The following is a 27,677-nucleotide window of genomic DNA, read 5'->3' on the forward strand; positions in this document are numbered from 1 at the left end:
TCCTTCAATTTGTATATTTTTTTCCACTTGAAACTGAAATATACTAAGTGTCTATAGAAACACAACCCTTCGTGTATTTTTCATTGAAATAAAATTCAAACCGACATATCTACTGTGGAAGTTGACATTTGATGTAAGATTTCGAAGACATGCCTGCAGAAAATTTACAGAAATTTACAAAAAAAAATTCAAATTTTAGATTTTAACATAAAAAAGTAATGTATATCAACAGTTTTACTTTGCATTTGGTCCAGTGAGATCACATTTGGATGGATATTTGTGAGTTTTGATTTTGTACCCTATATATATGGGACTCATCGCAAGTTTCGAAACTTAACAAAGTCGATGCAAGACCAACCCGTTTAACAGGCATATAGCCAAAGGATTTGGGAATGCATTGAAAAATCATTTGTATTGTTACTCAAAAAGGACCAAAGGGGGTTTGGACTATGATGTATTTCTATGGGCACTCAGTACAACCAAACAGTCTTTAATCGACCAACAATTTACAGCCTAACTTTAATTTATTGACTTTTGTGAAATGAATAGAGAGTGCAACGTATATAAAACATCTACATCTACATTTCACCTTCTATTCCTATTCCACGAAATCAATATATATATAAATATATATATATATTTACTAGTATAGGTTGCACTTTTTATTCCTATTCCACTCAATCAAAACCGATTTGGTTTTTTTTAATCGGGGTAGGGTGCTATTTTTTAACGAATTGGTTAGGAAGGAATTCACGGGACACTGAAACTCTAGCATCATTTTCGTTTTTTTGGGGGGTGGGTTGGGGTAGAAAGGTGCTATTCTAAAACGAATTTAGGAAGGAATTCATGACACGCTGAGACACTTACATCGCAAAAATCCCCTAGATCACAGCTGCCAGATAACATGCGTAACACACCATTGCAGCAATATCTATACCCACAAAGTTGGTAGCGGGTACCAGCTAACGTGTAACTAGTAAAAGTATTGTGCGCGAGGTCAACATCAGTTGTATTTCCAATCGTCTTAAAGCAATCAGCTCCCGGAACTTCGAAGGTTGGGACTTCCGGAACTGGTTCGAAATCCACTCCACTTGGGCATCGGCTAAATCGTAGCGACAAAAATTCTGCCTGTAATTTAGAGAAGTAGTGCTTATTCATACACAAATACATAGAGACAAACTTTTGTTTAAATGTACAAGAATAACACTATATCAGCGTAACTATGCTCTTGATTTAAATTGAAACTATATTTGGCCTTTCTAAAATTTGATAGGCAATATACAGAGGTCGACATTTGAGTGTTTACAATAAATCAAGCTCTACACTGGGTCGAAAAAATGTGAATAATTTCATAAATTTAACAGAGACTAAAAAATAAGTGTGACCACCACTAATGGCGGAAGTTGAAAAGAGCTATTAAATGGCTATGGCTCATATCTAAATATTAAAAAGATACCGGAAAGGCTGTTTGATATGCAGCTTTCATGAAATGAAAGAAAAAAATATAAACAACATTTAAAACTACAAATATTGATATTTGAAAGACTAATCGGCTTGTGATTTTCCGAAGAATGTGATTTGATAGTTTTGAATTCTCTTTTTTTTCATTTTCGAATTCATGGGACAAAAAAAAAATCGCCTTATCAAACCTTCTCCTTTCCTAAAGGACAACCTCATTCAGATATGAATAAAAGCAACTAGTGACCTGGTTTCTGACTTGGAATAGGCAATTGAACTCTTGGTAGGATTAAATAAGTTGTTTGTTGAACACTCAACCCTCCCTTACTCAAATTGATCAGTTGAATAACAAAAAGAACATAAAACACTTAATATTATTATCTAATACCAGAAAAATGGACAACAGAAACACCATTTCAACAATTATTAATATTCTCGTATCAAAGGGTGATCAAAGCTACTGGAAACAAGCTCAAAGTACCAAACCTTAATTAGGTATTGTATAACAATATATAGGCTTAGCTCAGCATTTCTTATTCGACTCTAACATTGATTTTGCTTAAACTGTAAATCCATTTTTAAAACAAACGTACAAAATGTAAAATAAAATGAATTGACTTTAAGCGCTCTTTCAAACATTCTCAATTTATATATTAAAAAAAACTAAGAAAAGAAAAAAATACTAATCATACATAAAACAGCAATATATTAACAGAATTGAAACCATTTAAATACCTTGTGTGTTTCATTGCAGACAATTACAAACGGATCGTTACGGTGATTCGTGTGGTTAAATGATATAATAGATTCAGCAGCAAAGCCGTCCGGACAAGAATCGCCGAGGTATAAATTTGTATCAATTGGCGATCTTGTATGTCCTGGACCATGTTCAAGATTAAAGGTCCCGAGTCCAAGGTCGTACGGATTCCCTCTTCTATCAAGGAAAAGTGGAATCCCATCTTCATCACATACTAAGATACAATCTGCTGTCCACTTCATAACCTGACTTGGAGTATCACTGGAACACCTCTCTTTGTAATAGTCATACAACGTTCTCCAGTCTTTAGAAAAGAATATCTCACTTAGTTGACTACGTTTGCGAATAGTATGATTTGGAGAACAAATGTAAAACGGCAGAGCAAATAAGATAATGTATAGTAAATGCATGTTTGAAGACCTGGCTGTGTTCGACGAACAATCTTAACACAGAGTACTAAGAGTAAATAGATATGTTTAGTAAGTATGTAAGTAAATACAGTTTCGGGTACTGTTTGGGGAAGAATCAATACTTCGTAATGTTAAACAAATCATTGCTGTTCTTACACCAAGTTCTTTAAACATTGGGCTTTAATTTATTCTTATGTGAGTTTTGCAAAGTTAACATTTCAAATTATTAAATGTTAGATAGAATAGTATAAGTATAAACATTAAAAAAATCCTTAATGTACCTCAAATATGTTCTGACTAATAATCATTCATATATTATTCGGAAGCTTTATAGTTTTTACTTTGGACACAATGCCCATCAACATGTTGCTTATATGAACAAAACAGTATGTAAAGATAACATGCCTTTGAATAAATTAACTAACCCTTACTAAGGTTATAGTTTTTATTAATTTTCGTTCGATGACATGATGGCATTGTTTCCTAATGTTTGAGATAATGGTTTAATGGCAACATTCGTACAAGTTTTTATGAACATGCCCTTGCACAGCACTATATTTTGACACATGTGGAGAAGGATCTGCTTACCCTTCCGGAAAACCTGAGATCACTTCCGGTGTTTCTCAGTCTTTGGTTTTCTATACTGTTGTTTGTGTTTTGATAAGGTTTGCGTTGTTTAATCATTTCTTTTCTTTGTAGTATTTTGTGGACTGTTGTTTGTGTGTTCCTCGTTACTCGGATATATGGTTGTGTATTCCTCGTTACTCGTATATCTTTTTTGCGTTGGTTTTGTTTTTATTTTCTCCGACGGTTTTTTGTTTGTCCACTCGGTATGTGCCCTTCCTTTTTTTATTACCATGAAATTGGACATTTTTACTAAGTTCATCAACAAGTTATATTGTGAGAAATTCAGCAAAATCAAAGCGTATTAACTGGTTATTACCTTAAATCATGCAGGTGCTTCAGTAATGGCATGATCAAGATTTTACACTTTGTCTGTATTGGGCGTATGACATACTCGGAGCTGATACATACAGGCTATACCAACAGCTGCAACTATCCAGATTTAAAAAAAGATGAATGATACAAATATATTTGCGGACGACACTTGCTTCTGAAATAAAGTATATAATAGACATACATGTATAATCTTGGGCTTTATTAAAAACAATGGGACGGAGTATACCAAACACCTTAGAAAAATTCATATTAAGGACACACGCATAAAAAAGGAAAGAAGACTTCCCTTGTCAACATCTTATGGTGTTTATATATCTCAGCTTGTACGATTCGCTCGTGTATTTAACAACGTATTAGATTTTAGCGAGAGAAATTTATGTATTACTGAAAAATTATTACATCAGGGTTTTCGATATCATAAACTAGTCAAAACATTTACTAAATTTTATCATCGGTATAAGGACATCATTCGTAAATATAACTCAACATGCAGACATCTTATACGTTCGGGTATTTCACATCCAATCTTTTATGGTAATATTCTTTACAAAACACAAAAATGTCAGTATTCACCTCAAAAGCTAACAAAACCTTTAAACAGACTTATTAAGAAGAGATATAGTTACGATACTGTTGTCAGGTCATTAAAGATTGCATATTTTGTCTTTAATATTGATTCACTTATAGGGTCTTCGGAATTAAACATATTTATTCTAAAACCAGTTGTTGGCATGGCACGGGTTATGTTCTTCTCATATATTTTATGATGGTATAATACTAAACCCCTAACAGGAGGGATTGTGCCTGATATTCATATGATGAAGACATATCTTTCAATCAGTTTAATTGAGGTCTGGAGCTGGCATGTCAGTAACTGCTAGTAGTCTGTTGTTATTTATGTATTATTGTCATTTTGTTTATTTTCTTTTGTTTCCTATTCTGACATCGGAGTCGGACTTCTCTTAAACTTAGTTTTACTGTGCGTACTATTTTACGTTTGTTTTTTCTACATTGGCTAGAGGTATAGGGGGAGGGTTGAGATCACAAAAAACATGTTTAACCCCGCCGCATTTTTGCGCCTGTCCCAAGTCAGGAGCCTCTGGCCTTTGTTAGTCTTGTATCATTCTTAATTTAAGTTTCTTGTGTATAATTTGGAGTTTAGTATGACGTCCAATATCACTGAACTAGTATACATATTTGTTTAGGGGCCAGCTGAAGGACGCCTCCGGGTGCGGGAGTTTCTCGCTGCATTGAAGACCCATTGGTGGCCTTCGGCTGTTGTCTGCTCTTATGGTCGGGTTGTTTTCTCTTTGACACATTCCCCATTTCCATTATCAATTTTATTCAATGGACAAAATATGAAGTTTCCCGAATAAATCTTTAATTCATACTTTAAATCTTTATGAAGAGTATTTATTTGTTTTTACCAGGTGTTTCATTACATTTTTTAAAAGGTTTATTTACTTCGTTGTTTTCCTTCAGTATAACATAAACGACTCTTACACCTTTTTTCCAGTGTTGTAAACAATACGAGATTTCTTTTCCTGTATTCAAAACTGACAATAGTTCTTGCAGTTTTCTACAGTAGTTTATTTTAAAGAATACAGGAAATCATGTTGTTAATAATTCACTGTGTTTCAGGACAATAACTGTACACCACAATATTTGTTTGTGTAGATTTGGTATCGTATCAATTGTGAAATTTGCTGCATTAAATTTTTGGAATTTATTTTGATTCAAGGAATGTATCTCCTCATGCAAAGCCCTGATTCTTTGTCAAGGTTTAGCTATATAATTGCTACTCCTTGGTTATCAGCTTTTCAATGTTTATATAAGGTTTGAGATTTCAAATGATTTGGCCTCGAGCATCACTGAACATTTGGTTTCAGTAAAGTTGGTACCGTTCTTACAATTATTAGAGGTGAAAAAGTATATATCACCAAAAACCAGGTGTCTATAATAGTATAGCCTCTATACAATATGTCAAAAACTCGAATTCGTCCGAGTCTAAAAAAAGTTGTGAATAAATTAAAGATTATCATAGATTTGCAATCAATGACTCGGGATAAACTGATGTCTGTAACTGCAGTTATGAAAATACCAAGATGACAGGAGAAACATTTGGATGTATCTCGTATAGAGGTTTCCGTATAGTGAAGAAATGAACACCGTTACAAAAAACAGAATGATATCCGTGATGTAAATGTTAACCTTTCATCACTCGTAAATAATTCAGATGGCTCGAAAAAAAAATCTTAAAGGGTTCCACGGAACCCTGCGTCTCGCCTACGATTGCTTCTGTCAGTGTAAAAGTGTTATATTGACTTAAAAAGTGACTTCATTTATCAGTAAAATACAGAATTTAAAAAAAAAATCAATTTTTTCTTAAGATGCTATTTCTTGGTCTTGAAGATTAGCTTCTGTCCAAGTTTCATAACAATCCATGAAGGTTTACAAATTTATCGTGTTAAAAAAAGTAATCCCAGACTGTCTGTAAATGTTAACTTTAAAACACTAAGTCCATCTTTCAGGAAAATACTGAAAATGAAAATATATTTTCAAAACTTAATCTCTTAATCATAAAAAAGCTTCTGCTAAAGTTTCATAAAATTCTATGAAGGTTTGACAAAGAATTTGATGTGGAACAAACTTTAACCCAAGACTGTATCCACAGGTTAACTATAAAAAAACTAAGTCCATTTATCATTAAAATATGGAAAAATGAAAATAAAAATTTTCAAATTTTGCTCTGGATACTGTATTTTGGTCATAAACAAGCTTCTGTCCAAATGTCATAAAATTCCATGAAAGTTTGACAAAGTTATTGATGACAGAAAAACTCTAACCGCAGACTGAATCTGAGATAAGTGTAAAAAAAACTAAGTCCATTTATCAGTAAAATACGGAAAAATGGAAAAACAAATTCAAAATTTTGCTCTGGATACTGTATTTGGTCATTAACAAGCTTCTGTCCAAATTTCATAAAATTCCATGAGGGTTTGACAAAGTTATTGATGACAGAAAAACTTTAACCGCAGACTGAATCTGAATGATAACTGTAAAAAAGAAGTCCATTTATCAGTAAACTACAGAAAAATGAAAATAAATGTTTTCAAAATTTTGCTCTGGATACTGTATTTTGGTCATAATCAAGCTTCAGTCGAAATTTCATAAAATTCTATGAAGGTTTGACAAAGTTTGTGTAAAAAAACTTTTAACTACAGACTGAAACTAAATGACACAGACGACGGAATATAGGATCGCTATGTCTCGCTTTCGCGAAATAAATTTCGCAGGCTCGACAAAAACCATTATCAAAAATTAATTAGAAGATAATCATGATAAAATTATTTTCAAAATAGACAAAATCCTTTAAATTCCATCAAGTTTTTGTTTAGATACGCTCTCTGCACGTGCAAGAACCATATCAACAACTCTTAGATGGTTCCGTAGGTGGATTGTTGAAAGGCATAATTTCTGTCCCTATTGAACATTCCCTTGTTTTCCAGTGGCAGTCTTCGCACCCTCATTTCGGTCGATTCACATTGCAGGTTGGTTTTATTGTGAATATGGTCAGTGCATTTTGGTACAATGTATACACCGCCACAACCTGCAATGGAATTAATGTAGACAGGAAAATTGAAAAATATCGCATACATCATGTCTGTAACTACTTCTTACAACATTGTGTAATCTTTCATAAGTTAGTCCAAAGTTACCTTTTTAACAAATGTATACTCAACAACACAAATAGCGCACCACATCTTGCTATATACAACAGACGGGCTAACAGCGAAATTTTCGTTTAAAAGACCACAATGGCAATATCATCTAAAACATTTTTTTTTTATCAGTCAAAACTGAAAATTAAAAATAAATTATCTTTTTCGCAGCATTTGATGTTCATAACTTCAGAAATAGTGGGTTCAAATTTTGACTCATCCAGTTGATGAAAAAGGAATACAGAATATTTGCCTCCGAGTCTATATTTAAGTAGTGCTTGAGTGTTAAAAAGTTTTAACCATATTTAATATGACCAACCGCAGCTCGTCTAGTTTAGTAATACTTGAGTAGTGAGGGGTATTAATTTCAGAGAATTTGGAACTGATGGCAGATTTTGGTTTGGCACCAGTAACATGTTTAACCCCACCACATTCTGTATGTACCTGTCCCAAGTCAGGAGCCTGTTATTCGGCGGTTGTCGTTTGTTGCTGTATATCATTTGTTTTTTGTTTATTGTTTTGTACATAAACCAGACCGTTAGTTTTCTCGTTTGAATTGTTTAACCTTTGTCAATTTGGGGCCTTTTATAGCTGACTATGTGGTATGGGTTTTGCTTATTGTTGAAGGCTGTACGGTGACTTATAGTTGTTAACTTCTATGTCATTTGGTCTCTGGTGGAGAATGGTATCATTGGCAATCATACCACATCATCTCATTGTCATATGGAGCTGTCTGCATATCAATACTAGTTATACCAAGTTTGGTTTTAGTTTTACGGTAAAATAGTTATGACCCTAATTTGATAAGGATTTACTAGAATAGGGGTCCATTGTCAAAGTCAATGTCAGAATGACCTGACTTTGGTATATTACACCCCAGCCAATGATACATCTGCATACCAATTTTGACCAATGAGACAATTATCAATCAAACTTTAAGACTCCAAAGAACAGGGATGTAAACAAGAACAGGCCATCAACATCCACAATCATATAGTCAGATAACAACCGCCTGTATTCAAAAGAGAAAATTAACAGCCTGATTTGATATAGTAATAATAAACAAAAACAACAAGTGAAACTGCGAGCTACTGCTCACTGATGATACCCCCGCCCAAATATTTCGGTAAACAGGAAGTTGATGAGTGATGAATCTGAAAACGCATCACACGGTATAGCTGACTTATATAAACCCTGAAACCAAATTTCAGAAATCCTTGTATTGTAGTTCCTGAGAAAAATGTGACGAAAATTTTCAACTTGGCTATCATGTGTAAAATGATACAAGTGTTCGGTAAACAGGAAGTTGTTGAGTGATGAATCTGAAAAAGCATCACACAGTATAGCTGACTTATATAAACCCTGAAACCAAATTTCAGAAATCTTTGTAATGTAGTTCCTGGGTAAGATGCGACGAAAATATTCATGGGACGGACGGACGGACCGACGGTTGGACTGACGGATGGATGGACTGACGGATGGATGGACAGACAGACAGAGGTAAAACAGTATAGCCCCACTTTTTTTTAAAGCGGAGGTATAAAAATAAAGAGGGCAGTCATCAACCATTAACAACCACTATACTACAGGCTCATGGCTTGGGACTTGCAAATCAAGAAGGTGGCAGGGTTGAACATGTTTGTCAGTACTAAACAACCCCAACCCCCAACCTTTGACAAAACGATATAACAGTAGAAAAAGGGTTGACTGGGGTTCAAAAATTGGTCATCCCTTGGTCTTCGTCTGACTGCCGGTAAAACCATTGCCAAAGTGGGACGTCCATTGCTGTGCAGGTGTACAAATTTGTGGCTACATCCGGTCAGAATGGGGATGCTAAATCAGATTTCTTGCAAAGAGAGAGTGTCACGCTCTTTGCACATTAAGGAAGCCTTGTATCAACTCTGATCTAGGGCCTACCTTGCAGAACCTACCAATTGTTTTATTGTTAATTTGTTCTCATCCTGAATATGCGTGGAATATTTGCCACTGGGTATTAAGCAAACAACAATGAATCTATTTTAGAACATCATATTAATATGTTGACCTGTATATACCTTTGAATTGTTTTTTGGGTTGATATTTCCCTTACAGACATGGAACGTATTTTTTATTCATATAGATATAAGAAGATGTGGTATGAGTGTCAATGAGACAACTCTCCATCCAAGTCACAATTTGTAAAAGTAAACCATTATAGGTCAAAGTACGGCCTTCAACACGGACCCTTGGCTCACACTGAACAGCAAGCTATAAAGGGCCCCAAAAATGACTAGTGTAAAACCATTCAAACAGGAAAACCGACAGTCTAATCGATACTTATGAACCACATAATCAACAAACGACAACCACTGAACATCAGGTTCCTGACTTAGGACAGGTGCAAACAAACGCAGAGGGTTTAAACGTTTTAATAGGTGCCAACCTTCACCCTAACCTGAAACAATAGTGTAACATCACAACATAGAAAAACACACTATAAAATATCAATTGAAATGGCTTAACTCAATCAAAAGACATATTAACAAAAACAAGTGAACATACACTGAATGAATAAATTTTATATGTATATATTACTTGTTAATATGATCTATAATTGCTGTTAAAAAGTAATATTTATGTCTCTCCTTTAAAAAAATATAAGTTGCAGCCAAGACAGAAATAGCTTTCCTTGTTGAGGCATTTTATTATTATATAAAAGTAATCAATAATTATAATAAGTGTCTGTACTTTGGGTTAACATCCAATTTACATGTGGGACATGGGAATTCCTTGGTCAAAAATGGTTCATACCTGCAAGAAAGAACAACATATTATTAATTCATAATACTTGAACCATGTAAATTTAATATACATAAAAAGTACAAAATAAATAAAAAGTTCATTAGTAAGTTCAGGTCTTGTTTAACTTATGAAATATTATAATTTCACCTATTAAAATGTTATTGAGACTTTAGCAATCACTGTTCATTTGATATAAATTGGATATTTCAGTTTCATGTTAAAGAATGTATGTATGTATGCTACATATAAGCCTCCTTTTATTTGGAAAACCACCATGAGTTATGGTGTAAAGGAGGACATTTAGCACAGATTTAATGTGAGCATTTGCCTACCTAGTTCCTCTGCCTGGTCATGACGGGACTTACTTCCAGAAAGTTAACAATCTCAAAATAATGACGAATCCTTAAAAAAGATAAGTAAATGATCAATTTCTTTGCTAAAACAAAAAAAAAGTTCACATATACATAAAGAAATATCATTCTTACCAATAATTTACTGCTAGATTTCTTTTTTCTTTCCTGTTTGGAACAGATTGTACTTCATGCCACCAGAATGAAGGCATAAACAGGACATCCCCTTCATTTAATGTACAATTCAGTGGATAGGTGCTGGCAAACTTTGGAAACCTCTGTAATATTGTAATGCATGGTATAGACATGTAAAAATTCCACTGTCCTTGTTAAATATCTCAGTTCTGGTGATTCATGATAGAAGAAAATCAGATCAAATGTTCACAATATTGTAATGTTGTAGAGTGACTACACTTTAAAAAAAAAAGATGACCACTTCAGGTTTATTTCTAATCAATGTATTTTTCATACATACCTTTATCTACAATTTTGAGGTTCTTCTGTTGAAATGTTTAAGAAGTACTGTCATATAACTATATTAACTTATCATTAGTGGTTCATCTTTAACTGATCTAATAACAAATTAATACATGTAAACTAAGCAAAAGTTTCAAAGTCAATAGACCATGACTGAGGGGTAAGGACCAAATATTCTCCATGGAAATGAGATGTGCTAATACTTATACAACTGCATACCAATTATCATTGGCCTACCACTAATGGTTCTCATTAAAATGACCTAATCACAAACTAATACATGTAAACTAAGCAAAAGTTTCAACGTCAATAGACCATGACTGAGGGGACAAGGCCCAATAATCTCCATGGAAATGAGATATGCCAATGCTTATACAACTGCATACCAAATATCATTGACCTACCACTAGTAGTTCCCCATAAACTGACCTAATCACAAATTAATACATGTAAAGTTTTTTTTGTAAACTATTATAAAGCAAAAATTTCAAAGTCAATGGACCATGACTGATGACACAAGGCCCAATAATCTCCATGGAAATGAGATGTGCAAATGATAATACAACTGAATATACCAAATATCAATGACATACCACTAGTGGTTCACCATAAACTATAGCTAATCACAAACTAATACATTGTTGACGTCACCGCCACTGCCCCGCTTGAAACAGCATACCTATGTCTCGCTTTTTGACTCCATCAAGGCAAGACAAAAACTTTTCATTTTTGAAAAATCAATAAATTCTAATTTCTTCCATATAATTTTAGTGGTTTCTTTAAGTAATAACAATATACAGTACTTCTAAAAAACAAACACTCTTCTGTTGTTGGTCTAAAAATTGATACAAGATATACATTGTTTCATGTCTGTCATATTTGTTTTTTGTGAATTGTTTTGTTATAAATTAAGTTGTTAGTTTTCTCAATTGAATTGTTTTTTATTTTACAAGTTAGGGCCTTTTATAGATGACTATACGGTATGGTATTTCACATTGTTGAAGGCCATACAGTTGTCTATAATTGCTTACATTCACTTCATTTGAACTTTGGTGGATAGTTGTCTCATTGGGAATCATACCTCATCTCCTTATTTCTAAATAAAGATTTCTAAGCAAGCAATTATTGGAATCTGGAATAATTTTGAATTCTAGAAAATTGATAAGAAATCTATGATGAAAACTTACTCAATTTAGGAGGGTTAGCATGCATGGCTAAGGGAGGTTAGTAAGTTCATATTGAAATATCAGTGAAAGTAAAATTAACCTTAGCCAAGTGCCCATGGCTAACCCTCTTTAGTTTGGTTAGTTCTCATCATACATTTCTTATCAATTTTCCAGAATTCAAAATTATTCCAGATTCAAGTTATTCCTTGTTTCTAATAAGAATCATGTCATGAACCTTGCTGAGTTAAATCTTTTGTAATATTCTGGAGAATATTTTCTAACAAATAAATCTGCTGTTGATGACAGATTTTTTGGTGTCATTGTGTTGCTGTTGCATTGACTTTGTATACCATTATACCCCACATTTTCTTTCGTTCATACCAACATATGCATGTGTGGTGGAGGATTTGTTAACCTATGTACAGGATATGATATCCCTTCTGGAAAACTTTTGAACTGACTTGAGTTTCAGTATTCACCTTTATTACAATTTTTGCCTCAATCCTGTCTTGTCCTTTTCTAGTAGACATTACATATACATGTACAAATATTCATTTGGGATGCATTGTGTAGTTGAGATATAGAGTTGTTGTCTCATTAATATTAACCATATATCTACTATATGTTTTTTATCATGTTTATAATTTGTGGTTTTAAAGTAATGTTTAATATTATATGACTCAAACCATTAATATATAATGACATGCATTTTTCAATAATAATTTAAACTATAAACCAGTGGACAAGGGTGGTGTTAATATATCAAATTTCTAAATAACCATGCTCAATGTCACTTCACATATAACTAACATAGACAAAAATAAATGTTCAAACATAGAAATCAGATGTATTTCAAACTAATAATGGGTCAGTGACATCTTCATGATCATGGATTTAACTAACACTGATAAAAGTAGTACAAAATGAACAACTAAGTCTTAAATTTCACTTGAAAAAAGCTTGAATATTGGCAGCCTTAAACAACTACAGGAACAGTGTTAATACATAAAGCATTAATAGACATTTAAAGCCTCCAAAAAAAACTTATCAATAATGTGTTTCTTTTACAACAAACCCTAATAATAATGAAAAAGATTTAAAAACTATCTGTAATTCATAGTTGCTTACTATGAACTATTACAATAATAAATTTATAGTGACTTGTATCAGAAAAATTATAACTTAGCAATATTGTACATGCAAAGACACAGCTATTTCAGTCAAACCTTTGAAAAATATGGGTAACATTGGCTAAAATATGAATTCTTCCACCATACTCTATATGCTCACCTTTCCTGATGTTCTCTTGAGTCTAAATTAAAGTAAATTACTGAAGCACATTGAAACTACTATACATTGTCCAGGGATTAATAGCTGGGGTTTTTCCTTTTAGATTTCAAGGGTTTCGACAGGCAACACTAACAGGGAATTGTATTCTTACAATCATTACATATTCCAAAAATCAGCATTTCAATGAATAAAAATTGCATTTCCGAATTTAAAAGATTAGATTTTAAATTAATATTTATGCTCGAGTTGGAGACAACTAATTTTTGCATATGAAGGTTGAGGGGAAATAAAAATAACATTGACTCTGGGCTTGAGTTATGGTTGTGATTGCTTTTGTTTCAAGTCAACCTGCATTTTGAAAACCTTTTCAGACAAGAAATAATATAAATCTAAGACTGAAATTATGAATATTAAAAGAACAAGCATAACCAACACTCAGTCAGATATAGCTTTATTCTAATGAGCATTCAACTTGGTTCATAAGATTTTCACTGAAAACTGTAAATCTAGAAACTTGTCAATGTTTTTATTATTCAATGTGAATAGGATAAGCATATATATAGTTGCATACTGACCCTAATTAGACTATAAATTATTTGATAGTATCATTGGGTTGCTGTCCCATTAATATATTCTCCACATCCCTTTTTATTCTCAACTATACTTCTACAATAAACTTCCTTAAAATGATTTTGACTTTTTACTATTTTATGGGTGGAGGGAGGGGTGGTATGACAATTTATCTCAGGTTCTATGCCCAAAACCAAAACTGATGTATATATATCTAAATATATAATAATTTTGAAAAGCACTTAAATAAATCCATATAAGATAGATTGCAGAAAATCAAAGAACTTTATGTATCAATGGTAAAAAACTATCCATAATTTAGCCCCATCCATTATTAATGCCATTAACTTTTTGTAACAAATAAAAATAAAAAGCTGCGCCATGAGGGCATGATAGGTATTGCACTTATCCATTAAAGCTAATCTGGTTGTACCAATATAAAAAAAAAACATGGTTTTAGGGTTTCCCTACTTACCCTATCTTGTATCAAAGTACCTACATGTTTGTTCATGTACCATAAAGTTTTTACTATCACTTTTAGTAGTGAATCATGTCTTCCCATATATTCATTACTCAAAGAAAAAATTATTCACCACTACTTAACCTATTTTTTTCTTGGAAGGAAATCCTAAACACACAAACCTTCGGCTGTTTTTTGCTCTTTGGTCGGGTTGTTGTCTCTTTGACACATTCCCCATTTCCATTCTCAATTGTATACCTTTTCTTTTGCTTCATTTATATTATTCACATACTGGTTGTCATTAGATTCTATCTTATTACATGTCTTAATAGTTTATAAGGCCTAAAAATATGCACATATATGCGTGTTTCCTGCTAAGTAAGATTGATATTAAGAAGAATAAATATCAAGGCTGAAAAGATGGCCATATCTAAAAGATATCTTTTTATACAGTCATTTATAGACAAGAGTATCAACTTAATCATATAAACCAAAGCTCATTTGAAATTTATTAAAGAAATGTATCAGTAAGCACCAAATATTTAAGACACTGATAGTCAGTCATAAGTGATGAAAATAATAATACAGTACTAAAGATGAGAATTAATCATGTTAATAGAAAATATTGTGTGGATTAAATAACCCAATCACTAAATTTCCTTGCAAAAACTATATGTATTTCCTTTTCTTAGTAGGAAATTTTCAATTAATGAAGCCATGAGAAGTTATTAGGTCCATAGAAAAACAACTAATATTTTGACCAGGTTAACTAAGTAGAGTAAAAAAAGATACAAATAATATTGAACTAAAGCAAATAAAATTAACATGGTTAAAAATTACAAACAATTTTCATGTTGTTATAAACATCAATTTCCCTGAAATGTTGTCTAATAATTTAATAATTATCAAAATGTAAATTGATTCAATTATAAAACTTAACACTACTAATCTACTGATTATGAATTTAGTAAAACTATAAAACAATTAATTTATAGAAGATAAGCACTTAGATGCCAAAGAAACCTACTTTGAAATCAACCTTCTTTATGTCAACAGGGGACATAACCATAGATGTACTCTCTGTCAACTGTTTCCTGGTAAATTGTTTAGTGGAATGGTTGTATGCTAACATGGCCTCTGGAATGTGAGCTTCATATAGCCTTGTATTGTCATGAGGTTCAAATAGCAGGACTTGTTTCTGTCCACTAATCTAAAAATATATATTAAGATTGATATGTAGAAAAAACACATATCTTTATTTTTGAAGTTAGAATGCTTGTGATGGTAGAGGACATTACAATTTTAGCTTTTCCCTAAATAACTTGGTTTACAGATCCACTAACCTATAACCTGACAATACAAACAATGCTTGTTAGGAATATCTTAATTCTTTTCTATACATACTTAATTCTTTTCTATACATACTTTAATATTCCCAGTATTGTTCCATTCCCTTGATGGGAGATCTACACTACATAAATATATACATAAAAAAAAACTGTTGACTGATAGAACAGGCCTCATTTTGAAGAATATGAGTAACATGTGTCCATAGGACAGCACGCCTCATTGCCACTATTACATTTCCATGTTCAGTGAACTGTTAAATCAATAAACAGCTGCGCCACTAGAGCATGATATGCCCGTTGTGTTGTGTGTGAGGTTTTATGCAATAATCATAAATCATTTCTGAGATACGGCGCGACATGTGAAAACCCCCCTTTTTTTATAAAAAAATCAATAACTCAAAAATAAAATTTTGAATCATCACCAAAAAGTATACAGATCTTTAGATTAATATAATTAAGAAGTATGTAAAGTTTTAAACAATAATCATAAATGGTTTTTGAGATACGGCGCGATATGTGAAACCCCCCCTTTTTTTACAAAAAACTCAATAACTCTAAAATAAAATTTTGAATCATCACCAAAAATATACAGATCTTTAGATTAATATAACTTAGAAGTGGGTAAAGTTTTAAGCAATAATCATAAATAGTTTTTGAGATACGGCGCGACATGTGAAAAAAAACACCCCCCTGTTTTAGTTACAAAGTCCCGTAACTCAAAAAGTTTTAATCTTATTTTCACCAAAAAGTATACAGATAGTTTGATTATCATAAGAAACAACTATGTTAAGTTTCATGAAATTTGGATAAGTTGTTCTCAAGTTATGGTGCGACATGTGGATGCAGGACAGACGGACAGACAGACAGACGGACGCCGGACATTTGTATACCATAATACATCCTGTCAAAATTTTGACGGGCGTATAAAAACCATCAACCTAAACTTTTAACCTAATCAGGGGACTGCTCAATCTGGATTTACACTTGACATATATTTCATTAATAATAAGTTCACACCTTGATGAACTAGTGCTCTAAGTTTAATTTTCAATACCAACTTCATGGTAAACTACATTGTACCTTAAACCAAATATTTAACCTGATACTGGATGGACAGACAAAGGGATAGACTAATGGATAGTGGACAGACAAATGGATAGACTAATGGATAGTGCACAGACCGAAAAACATAAATGTCCCTATGGTTGTAGATGGGTCATGAAACTTTTTTTTCAACCAAATTCATCAAGTTCTTTATAAAAGTACATGAACTTTTTGTCATTTAATAATAATTCATCGTTAGTACCTAAACAAAAATTTGTTGTTGTCTGTCAGTTGGTTAACCTTTAATGTAGTCAAATGCAATTATTTTCTTCTCATGTAAAAGCTTTCTCCTTGTAGATGGGTCTAATTTCTACATATTTACCTGGCATAAAAAATTATCAAATGGATCAAAATGTAGTTTTCCTAATGTGTTCCCATCACTAAACCAAATATTTAATTGTTGTCTGTTTAACACATCAATAATAAATGGCATTTCCCTTATATCATCTTCTAGCTCTGGTAAATGATCAGGTATTGATGAATACTCTAAATATGCAGAGACATTTTTTACTACTCCCTCAGAAACATTTTCAATTAAATCAACCAGTTCAGAAAATTTCATATTAAGAGTGGCTGGACGGACAACAACCAAGTCAGAAAATTCAAGTTGTTTATGTACAGATTCTGGAATGGTGAACGTTTTATAGTTGTCCCACAGCTCTGAGGATTCAACTCCTTCAAATTCTCCTCCTGGCGTTAGTTTTATGTGAACATTATTACCTCCATATTCTTCACGCAAGAATTTATTTGACCATTTTGTCATAGCTGGCCATGATTCCATAGCTCCTTCAATAATAACTGGTCTTGATAATTTGAGGTAGTCATGAAAGAACTCATCTCTTGATGGAACTTTAATTCTGTCACATTTTGGTATCTCATAATGTTTTTGGTTGAAATCCTTCTGAAATGTTTTCTGATGATCATGATTATCATCACAAATTATGTTTTCTTTTCCAGTATTTGTATTTTTATCACATGATCCATCAAGAGTTTGCCATTTAAACACATAATTTGATGTCACATCTGAGATGCTTGATACCGAAAACAAGTTCTTCAGAATTTCTTCTCGATGAAGACCTTCATAAGACACACTACCTTTTGCTGTTCGGTACGTACCACAATAATTATTGATGAACTCTACTAATAAATTGATTGTCCTTGAACCTTTGTACACATTTACCTTTGGCTTCAAAGGTTTTATTGGAAGTAAACATGTTCTATCTACTTTTGATTTTGGAAATAAAACTACATCATTCACTGAAAGTTGTTCTCGTTTAATTGTTTGAAGCGTTTGATTATTTTGCCACCTGAATGATTTCAAATTAATATAACCTAATTGTACAAATGGTTCTGAATGAAAAGAAACCTCGGACAACGACCGCAATACGTGTCCCGTGTCCCCCGGGAGGAACACGTCATCACTATCAACAAGAACTGCCAGTAAGCAAGAATTTTCTAATAAGTTAATTATTTCTCTTGGATGAAATAGTTTAAGAGCTGAAGATATGTAAAGAAGAATTGTGAAAATGTATATGCAACTAGTTGTCATGCTCTATTCCTGTAAGTAATCCCAAAAGTTAAAAAAATTGCCGGTTTCTCATTTTGTTGACTGCCTGCAACAAGGAAGATAACTCTAAATTGTTATAACATCAAAATCGGCCAGGGAAAGTATCAGTGTGAATATCCGGGAAAACCATGCACCCAACAAACAACAAAAAACAAATTAAAATAACAAAAATATCGTATCCATAGCCTGTATGTAAAATAAGAACCATCAAAGTTTATATCGGGTTCTACAGCATGTACAGATTTTGTATTGCAAAAAGTACAAAATCTGTCATTTAGTGGTAGTACATGTATCTGCAACGTTCCTTTACTGAATAATGTCATTATGATTGTACGTCTGACAGTTCTTTGAAGCTGGCATGTGATGTGGTATTCGGTTATATACCTTTGTCTATTGTAAGCAGTACGTTCGTAATTTATTGCCATTCGCATTGTTTCTAGCGAAAATGATTGTTCAAATCTGGTAAAAACTGGTTTTGGCTTTAAAGCCGTTGAAATATCTATGCTATTACAATTGCGACGAACACACTGTAACTTAGACCAAATCAGCCATGAACCCATGAATTATCAAAGCTATCATTTATTGTATATACTTTAATTTTCTTATTTACTACTTTTTTGTTTTATTTTTCAATTCTTGTTTTTTTCAATTCTTGTGTTTTTTTTAGTAGTTCAGTCAATAGCTGCTTAACAAACGAAAACAACACGTTATAAATTTCATGCGTACGAAGCACATTTCTGGATTAACTTCATTAGAAACGCTCAAAACCGAATATTTGAAAGCCAAGGATGTATAAGAACCGAAACAGTAGAAGGTTCTCAATGATGCACATATTCTCATTCATCATTAACAAGATGAATTCGTTTTCATCATTCAAACGTATAAATCTTTATACTAAGTATTTGGATTTAAATTTATCAATATAGATTACGTTTTCCTTTATATCTTTGGTTTGAACCTCATTTTCTATAGCATTGTGGCATATCTTAAAAAAACGTTTGATTATTTTTCGTATTTTCATGATATTTTGTATCATGCTAATAGGTATCATTATTTCTGTATCATGCATTGCATGGATCTTACGTTGTTATTTTCGCACTGAAAGGACAGCATCGGGATTCCGTCCAACTGTTAGATGACACCTCTTTAGTCACCAACCGTCTTAAAGCATGTCATCTTATCCTCTAGTTGCTTCTAGTCTCCGAAAGTCTTTGCAAGAAAAAAAACCAACAAATCTTTGTGTCGACGAATGCATGAAGCGCCGGGTTGTATGATTTTTAGTTATTGATTTGTCTGGTTTTTTTTTCTGTTTTTTGTTTTTTTGTTTTGTTTTTATACATTATTGAATATGATAAAATTTCAAATACCCTTTGCTTTCATTTGTCTATTGTTATTCCTGACTTGTTTGCTTTAATTATTCAGTATTACGGTCAACGCTAGGCCCCAACCACTTTGTAAAACATCTCGAGGTGTTGCAGCTTCCACCAAGGCTCAATTGTAGGGATCGGGGGAGGGGGGAGTGGGGTTGGGATGTTCAATGATTCTCATCACGCAAATTGATTGTTTTCGGTTTCGCCTTTAACTTTAGTGGTGAACTGCTCTGTTTGATAATATATCAATATGACCATACACAGATGTGCCAGGTTTTGTTTGCACTCAGTTTCGCATTTAAACCTCTAGTGTACAACTCGACCCCCGTTGGATACTTCAGGGGTACATTGTAAGATACATGTTTTCTCAGTTATGAATTCGATCGCTCCGCTCCAAATACCTCCCTTTTATTCTCGGAAAATATTTTTTTAGATCGACGAAGATTATACTGAGTTCTTCCCTTTAATCACCCCTTACTCCTTTAAATTAATTTGATCTGAACATCTGATTCATATATTCTTTTATTTTTCTTCCCAATTACACATAGCATACATCAAATCGTGACTCCAGGTTTTTAATGCATTTTCTGAAATTTTTTTCAGGAAAAAAAATATATTTGTAAGACACTTCAACACTAATTTCAAGAAAAATGTTAGGGAATTAACCGATGATCAATAGACGGCAATAAAATAAATGTACACATGCATCTATATATAAATCTACAATTAAAAAAAATATCAAACGTGACTTCATCTGTATTTTTATTGCTAATCTGTCTCCAGTGAACAAAGGTTTGTGGCACAAATTAAAGATAGATGTGATTCGTGTCGGAAAATACTGAAAAAGTCCATTTTATCTTGAAACCACTAAATTCAAAATGTATTAAAATGTAAAGTTTTTTACGGAAAGGTCAAAGTTTTATGTGTTAATGAAAAGCATGTGTACAAGGATCGGTATAGGTTTCCTAGATTGACTAGCATACAATACCTCTATTAAATTCTAAGTTAAAAAAAGAAAAAGTAAAACCGTCACAGTGAACCGTCACAGACATATTTAATGTCGAGTCTGCTGCAGCATATCCAAAGAATTTAGAAAACTGAAGCCTTACCGAACCCTCTACTTCCATATAATGATCAATATATTTTACACATGTCATTCATAGTGAAAGTAAATTAACCTGGGGCAAAAATTACCTTTTCTACTTGATATATATGACGTAAAAATGATGTTTTTGTGCAATGATTGAAAGTTATCTTATAGGTTATAACACGGAAACCGTACATAAATAAATAATCTGCGAGATACACAAACTGGGCTTTACATTCCTGGGACCGACGGCAACATTACATCACAATGCTGAATTTAGTTTGTACCATCCTTTTGATAGTACCACAAATACTGAAAGGTAAGTTGAACAATACACTACAGTGATAAAGCTGAAAATAGAAATTATTTGTCTTATTCAAAATGAATTACTGTAAATTCAGAAATTATTGCGAGGTTTTTATTAATGCGACTAATGCGAGTAAGTGAGTATTGCAATAATTAGAACACGCGATCTGATATCTGCTACATATATCTGTATTCAGTTTTTCTTGAAATCGCAATAATAAATGCACGCAATAATTTCTGGATTTACAGTACGCCGTTTTAAATATATATATATGTATTTATAACCTTTCTGCTAAATCAGCCGACAAGAAAAGTTGATATGTAACACACTTCCCTAATGAAAGACCAACGCTCTAAACATTGCTTGATTTTATAATTAAATCAGAAGATAATTTTAGAGTTTTTAATACTGCTTTTCCCTTTTAAGCTTTAGATGTAAGCTACGTGAAATTCAGAGAGACATGCCGCCTTTCCTTGTGCTTGCAAGATAGTAAATTTTGAACAACTCTTTGTGAAGTGACTTATTAAATTGAAGAAATTTTGATCTTACTTATTTCTTTAATTTTACTAATTAAACTATGTGTGCAGTCATTTTTTTTTAAATATGGTAAAGCCTTGCCGACAGCTTAACATGTCGATTACGAATGAGCACTTCTCTTTTTACGCCAAATTTTTCCATGAAATATATTTTATAGTAAATATTGAAATAGTTCAAGAAGGAAAAACTATTCATTGTCGCGGTTGTAAGCATGAGGAATTATCACCCCCTGTTTATGTTTCACTCGCACAGTCAATATTGGAAAGGTGATGCTTACTAAAGTGCCAAAATGCACACTCAAAAGCGTTATCAACAATTTAAATATTACATTTGTATTCATAAAATCAAAATTTTATTCCGACAATATAAGTCATAGGAATGTTCTTGGTCCTAAACGCACGGATCATTGCTGTTAAAGATCATGTTTTTGTAACACTCTTCGAACGACTCCTGCATACAAAGTGTGTTCATTTGTATCTGAAAAACAAAACAAAACTTCACTTCGATAGAATAGTGGATGTAACTTTTCAGATTTATACCTAGAATTAGACAAAATCTATTGAAATTATAGATTTTAGTCACCTTTAAGCAGTTTTATAGGTTTATGACATACTATTGACAGAACCTCAAAGTATGCAAATGAAAGTGTAAAGATTCAAAGACGTTTTGAAATGCATCATACTGGACACAGACTTACGGAAAAATTGTATATACCATTTTTAACTTGAATACTCGACAAAAAGAAATAGGATGGGATAAAAACGCGCTTGGTAACAAAGTGTCATATGACAATTCATTCAGAGTAGGTACAAGATTACACACGAGGCTTGTGGGACGCCACAGTGACATTAAAACAATACTTTAGTATACATATCATAACATCTATATTTATCATCTTGTTTTGTTATACCACTTACTTATAGACAGTTATTGTGTTATGAATGCAATAAATTATATTAAGAACCATTAATATTATAATTTAACACATGGGAGCTGATGTTAACGTTGTTCATTGTTTTAAATGTATTAATAACAAATTACTAAAACAGTACAACTCGACGTACTGTATTTGTAGGGCATGTTACTGTGTACTTTAACCCATTTTAAGAAAATTAATTTTATTCTAAAGTTGGAAAAACTACAAACGTAATTTATTCTCTCATATGTTCAAATTGTGAAGAATTCTGTATTGGACAGACCAAAATGAAGTGCGGACTAGAATGACTGTTCATAGGCAGTACACCAACCATGAAGATTTAACAATCATTCGGACTAACGAACATTTCCATCTTTGTTATAATGGACAAATTAAAATATTCCTATTCTATATGGTCAATGTCAATTGTAAAAAAGATGTTTATCGGAAGAAGAAAAAAGAATTATTCATAAACGTTCTCAACCCGGGATTAAATGATAAATGATATTTTAATTTCTTAAATACCATTTTCGTTTCCTATAAAGTGTTTACCCAAATTTCAGAATTACATTAGTAGTATATATTATGTGGAAATTATGATGTATATGATATTGGATTTGAGCTGCATGTCGTATTTTAATTTGATTGTGATAAAATACATGATGCAGTCTGTCTTGGGGCAATCTTTTAATTGACCACAAGGGACCAAAGTAAAATGTGTAGGAAGATACTATTGAAAAAACTGAATTCTTTCTATAAATTCAAAACGTGTTTCGCTCAGAAAGTCTTTAGGGTAGATTTAGGTTTCCAAGTATGCTTTCAGTGCAAAACTCTTTGAAAAACAGTCAATCTTTTACCTATAAATACAATAAATATTGTCAAGAACTTTGTCTGCTTTGGACATGCAATCTTGTCGCAATTTGAATGTGTAAACTTTAGATGAGAGCCGAAAAACAACACTTTGTAAGATCTACAGCCCTGTTCAGAAACTTCATTCTGGAATCACGGATTATACTCTAGAACTATAATTTGCAGCAGGTTATTTCCCTTGTCAAGCAGTAGACCTGCTTCTCGGCAATTAAGCTGAAGAAGAGTCAGTGATAAGCGGATTTTAATCCCTTTTGATTTAAATATAATATTTGGTTTATGTAAATGAAGAAATTATTAATGGTCTTTTGCCTTTCAGCATACTTTAAATCAAAATCTATTTGTATAGCTGGAAATCTTTGTAAATTAATGTTCCACATAATTATATATCTACTTCTCAAAATTGCTCTGCACTGCAGCGAACCAGTATTTATACCAGTATACTTCCTAACAAGGGAAATAATAATAACCCATTTGTAATTTAAAAATCAGATTCGGGCTTTTGGAAGTAAGTTTCAAGAAAGTCTTATAATCGTATGTTGATATGTGGTTATGTTTTACAGAATTATAAATTTTATATTTTAGGTCAACAAAACATCAAAGATGGAAAGATAACCGGTTCATCACAGATAACATGCCCAGAAATATCTTGCGAACTTCATCACTTTCCACAAGAACACTGCAAAGTCCAGACATTCATTATGTACCATGGTGTTAAGTGCCAGAGTTGTGTAGAGGATATTTGTCATGGATCACAAGTGGTGGCTGATTCACTGATTGGAGATGTTACTCAAGTGCAAAACCTCAACACAGTAGACAACACAAATGCCGTTACAGGAAACCTTAAAAAGAAATGGAATAAAGTCAGTTATATCAATAGATTAGGTTCTATATTTGGAAACAATCCTAATGTTGGAAATCTGAGAAATCCTTTGGAGCCAGAGAATGGAAGGACAGGAAATAACCAACAAATGCAAGAGCATGGCTTGGTGACTGTTAATTCAAAAGGTATATGTTTTAAAAGACTAATACACTGCTGTATTGCAATTATGAAGTAATTTATAAAACCTTCCTGTATTTCCATTTGAAGCCTTTTTCTAAGTAAATTATCGAACTATAAATGCAACGGAAACATTCTCATTGGTAATAATAACTATAAGGTATAATTATGTTTAATATTATGCTTAGTAGATACGTACGATCGACCCATTGTCTGTTCTGATGTTAATCTTTTATAATATACTTTTTATTCGTTTCTTATTTAATTGCAGGTATGGACAGGTTACAACCAAAGTCACAAATTAAATGTCCGGAAATAGAATGTCATCATCACCACCAGCCAAAAGCTCACTGCATGGTTGATTCGTACTTTATATACCATGGTGAAAAGTGTAAGGGATGTATCGAGGATATATGCCTCGGTTCACATATTGTGGATGAGATCTTGATAGGTAAAAATAAAAGTCAAGATTCATCAAACCCCGAAACACTTTCTCTTAAAAATCAAGGAGTTGGAGAGAGAATGACATCTGGAGATTGGAGATCAGGAAATGCTCAGCCTCCATTGATAGAGAGACGCAGCCATGACAGTAATGGACAAATAAATCAAGAACCACTTCATCCTAACCATCACCAAGAACCTACTGAGAGATTACTGTCTGGTAATTGGAGATCAAGACACTCTCAGCCTCCATTGTCTGAGAGACACATTCAGTTTCGAAATGGACAAATAAATCACGAACACACTCTTCCCAACCAACATCAGGGAGCTGGAGACAGAATATTGTCCGGTCATTGGAGATCAAGAAACCCTCAGCCTCTATCGACAGAGATAGGTCTTCAAAACAGTAATGGGCAATTAAATTTGTCTAGAAATCCATTTTTCAGCAGAGGAGAACATAACTTTAGAAATAAACTCCTTGGTGTACAAACAAATAAACATATCAATTCAAAACATGACTCAGGCAGAAATTCGAATCCTAACTCATCTACAAATATTTCAGCAAGTTTACCAAACGGACAAAATACAAAAAATAATGAAGAAAGCATAGTTGTTGTAGACCAAAAACAATCGTCTTTTACCAGAAAAGATCGGGGGATAGGGAGATTCAGAGGCAAGGGAAGATCATATCTACAAAGCTTGTTTCACCCGGCATTCACTGGTTAATATTTATAATGCTCATTATGTAGTTCCATTTCTACTTTAAGTAGAAGTGTAACTATTATATTTAGATCGCTGAAAATCCAACTCATAGTCATGTATTTCGCAGATTTAATAATTATGATGTATATGTAAACATTTATTAATCAACTACTTAAAAAAGTATTTAAAAAAAGCAAATTTTGTAAATTGAAATGAATCATACTATTTATATCATAGTGTAGATGTTTCCAAAATGAGGTTAAGACCTTTTTTGACAATTAAACAAAAATTATATGTTAAGCACTTGAACAAATTAAACGAGCACGTGAATTTTGGAAAAGACTGAATTAGGAGGACAGAATCTAAAAAGGACAACTACGACGAATGAAGGCATGCAACGCATGCAATACATCCGTTTCATAAAATTTTAATATCCAATTAGATAAAAATAGAATTAACATTTTTATTTAAAGTTTGTTGGGGAGTTGAATGTTATCCATATCAAAGCAAACCTTGTCTTTTTGACATGGATAGGGTTCTTTCAAAATTAATTTCAGGTAACCGATATTTTGTATGTTTAATCTATATGTTCACTTTAATGTCTTTCGGTCTTAGGTTCAAAGTGGTCTTTTTAATGATATTTTCCAAATCTTCATATTAATTGTAGGTATCTTCCAATTTTTGAACACATGTCGGTAACGCTTACCTTGTAGGAACAGAACAGGTTGAAATTTTGATACTTGTGTAATATTCAGGTTTTAAATATTAGAAATTCTTGCAGGCATTTAATAATTTGCTTCTTGCTTCCCATATTCTCGAAATTTGATGTAATTTTTGGTCAATGATAAGAGTTGAACCCTAGCTTTTTTTATTCATTTTTAGAGTTCAAAGTGAAGGAAATAATAACATTATGCCAAACTAGTTCGTTCAGATTATTAATAGTCACCAGAGAAGTATGTGCTCAACGTGCCGGATAATTTATATAGCTTTTGTTTGTTCTGCACGTGTGCTTCCCAACTGGTAAACTTATTATTGATTTTGTTTGGTTTGAGCATTACCAAAATTAAGGTTCGTTTTTAGTATTGTCCGAGTTTTGTAGTTACAATTAATTGCAAGTTAGGTATAGTTTTCTGTGACTTGTATTGCTGTAATTTTGAGACACCCTTATTATATTTGTGCGGGACAGTTGCTTCAATACTCTTCATGTCAATATGTCGATCCAATGCATTTGATTAAGACTGTCTGCTGTTGAAATCAGGAGGGTATGGAGCAGTCTGATAACTATATTTAACTCAATTAGTCTATTTGTTATAAAAGATATTATCACTATTCCTATTACCACACTAAAACATCAACAAGAGACACAAAATGAGTTCGAAACTCTGGCCACAATAGCATTGTTTGATCCATTTTACAATTAAAGCAAGTTAGCTGGAGACGACTTATTGTTTGAAAAGCCAAGCACATTTCAAACATACGTAAATGCTGGTGCACGGTAGTATATCTATACCAGCTGACATGAAAAACATGTTATATAATGTTAACCGCATAATCCTTTACAGGTACTTAATATTCTACTTGGTTATTGCAACAACATATTGTGCAGCAATCTTACGAGGAGTTGATACAATACATATGTTAAGACATGTGATTCATACCAGTCATTTGTTTACTTAAAAATAAAATAATTCCTTATCATCGGGCATGTCTTGACTGCAACTACTTCCGATTAGAATGTAAATCAAAAGTCGGCATCGGTATCTTACTATTTTTGTAACAAAGATGTTGTACATTTAACAAAAAAGGAATTAACCAGTTTTGTTAAATATGAATGATACCTAAGACAATATATTGTTCGTGTTTACAGAGAATTGTTTCCTGAGAACACTGAAAATTTCCGCTAATTACGGTATTCTATTAACAATTTTGGCAGAAGATTTTACTTGAAAGATGACCGATTATCTTGAGAACTAGTAAAAAGGCAGAGCGTAGTATTTCATATATGTTTTGCGTTTATATGCAAAAAATA

The 27,677-nt window shown here is 32.5% G+C and overlaps 2 protein-coding genes across 2 annotated transcripts; one reads left to right on the forward strand and one right to left on the reverse strand.

Moving 5' to 3' along the window:
- Positions 1–9,966: 9,966 nt before the first annotated feature.
- Positions 9,967–18,500, reverse strand: LOC127704761 (uncharacterized). Its single transcript, XM_052208958.1, has 4 exons — positions 17,177–18,500; positions 15,429–15,611; positions 10,574–10,716; positions 9,967–10,097 (listed from the first exon to the last, which is right to left on the reverse strand). The coding sequence occupies exons 1-4, from the start codon at positions 18,401–18,403 to the stop codon at positions 10,016–10,018; spliced, it is 1,635 nt and encodes a 544-aa protein (XP_052064918.1). The 5' UTR covers positions 18,404–18,500; the 3' UTR covers positions 9,967–10,015.
- Positions 18,501–20,337: 1,837 nt separating this feature from the next.
- LOC127704765 (uncharacterized) lies at positions 20,338–26,146 on the forward strand. The gene is made up of 3 exons (XM_052208966.1): positions 20,338–21,197; positions 24,091–24,513; positions 24,777–26,146. Exons 1-3 carry the CDS (start codon positions 21,146–21,148, stop codon positions 25,670–25,672), a joined length of 1,371 nt encoding a protein of 456 aa, XP_052064926.1. The 5' UTR covers positions 20,338–21,145; the 3' UTR covers positions 25,673–26,146.
- The last annotated feature ends 1,531 nt before the right edge of the window (positions 26,147–27,677 follow it).

The sequence above is a fragment of the Mytilus californianus genome, unplaced genomic scaffold (assembly GCF_021869535.1).
Source record: "Mytilus californianus isolate M0D057914Y unplaced genomic scaffold, xbMytCali1.0.p SCAF_6, whole genome shotgun sequence".
In the NCBI taxonomy this organism is placed as follows: domain Eukaryota; kingdom Metazoa; phylum Mollusca; class Bivalvia; order Mytilida; family Mytilidae; genus Mytilus; species Mytilus californianus.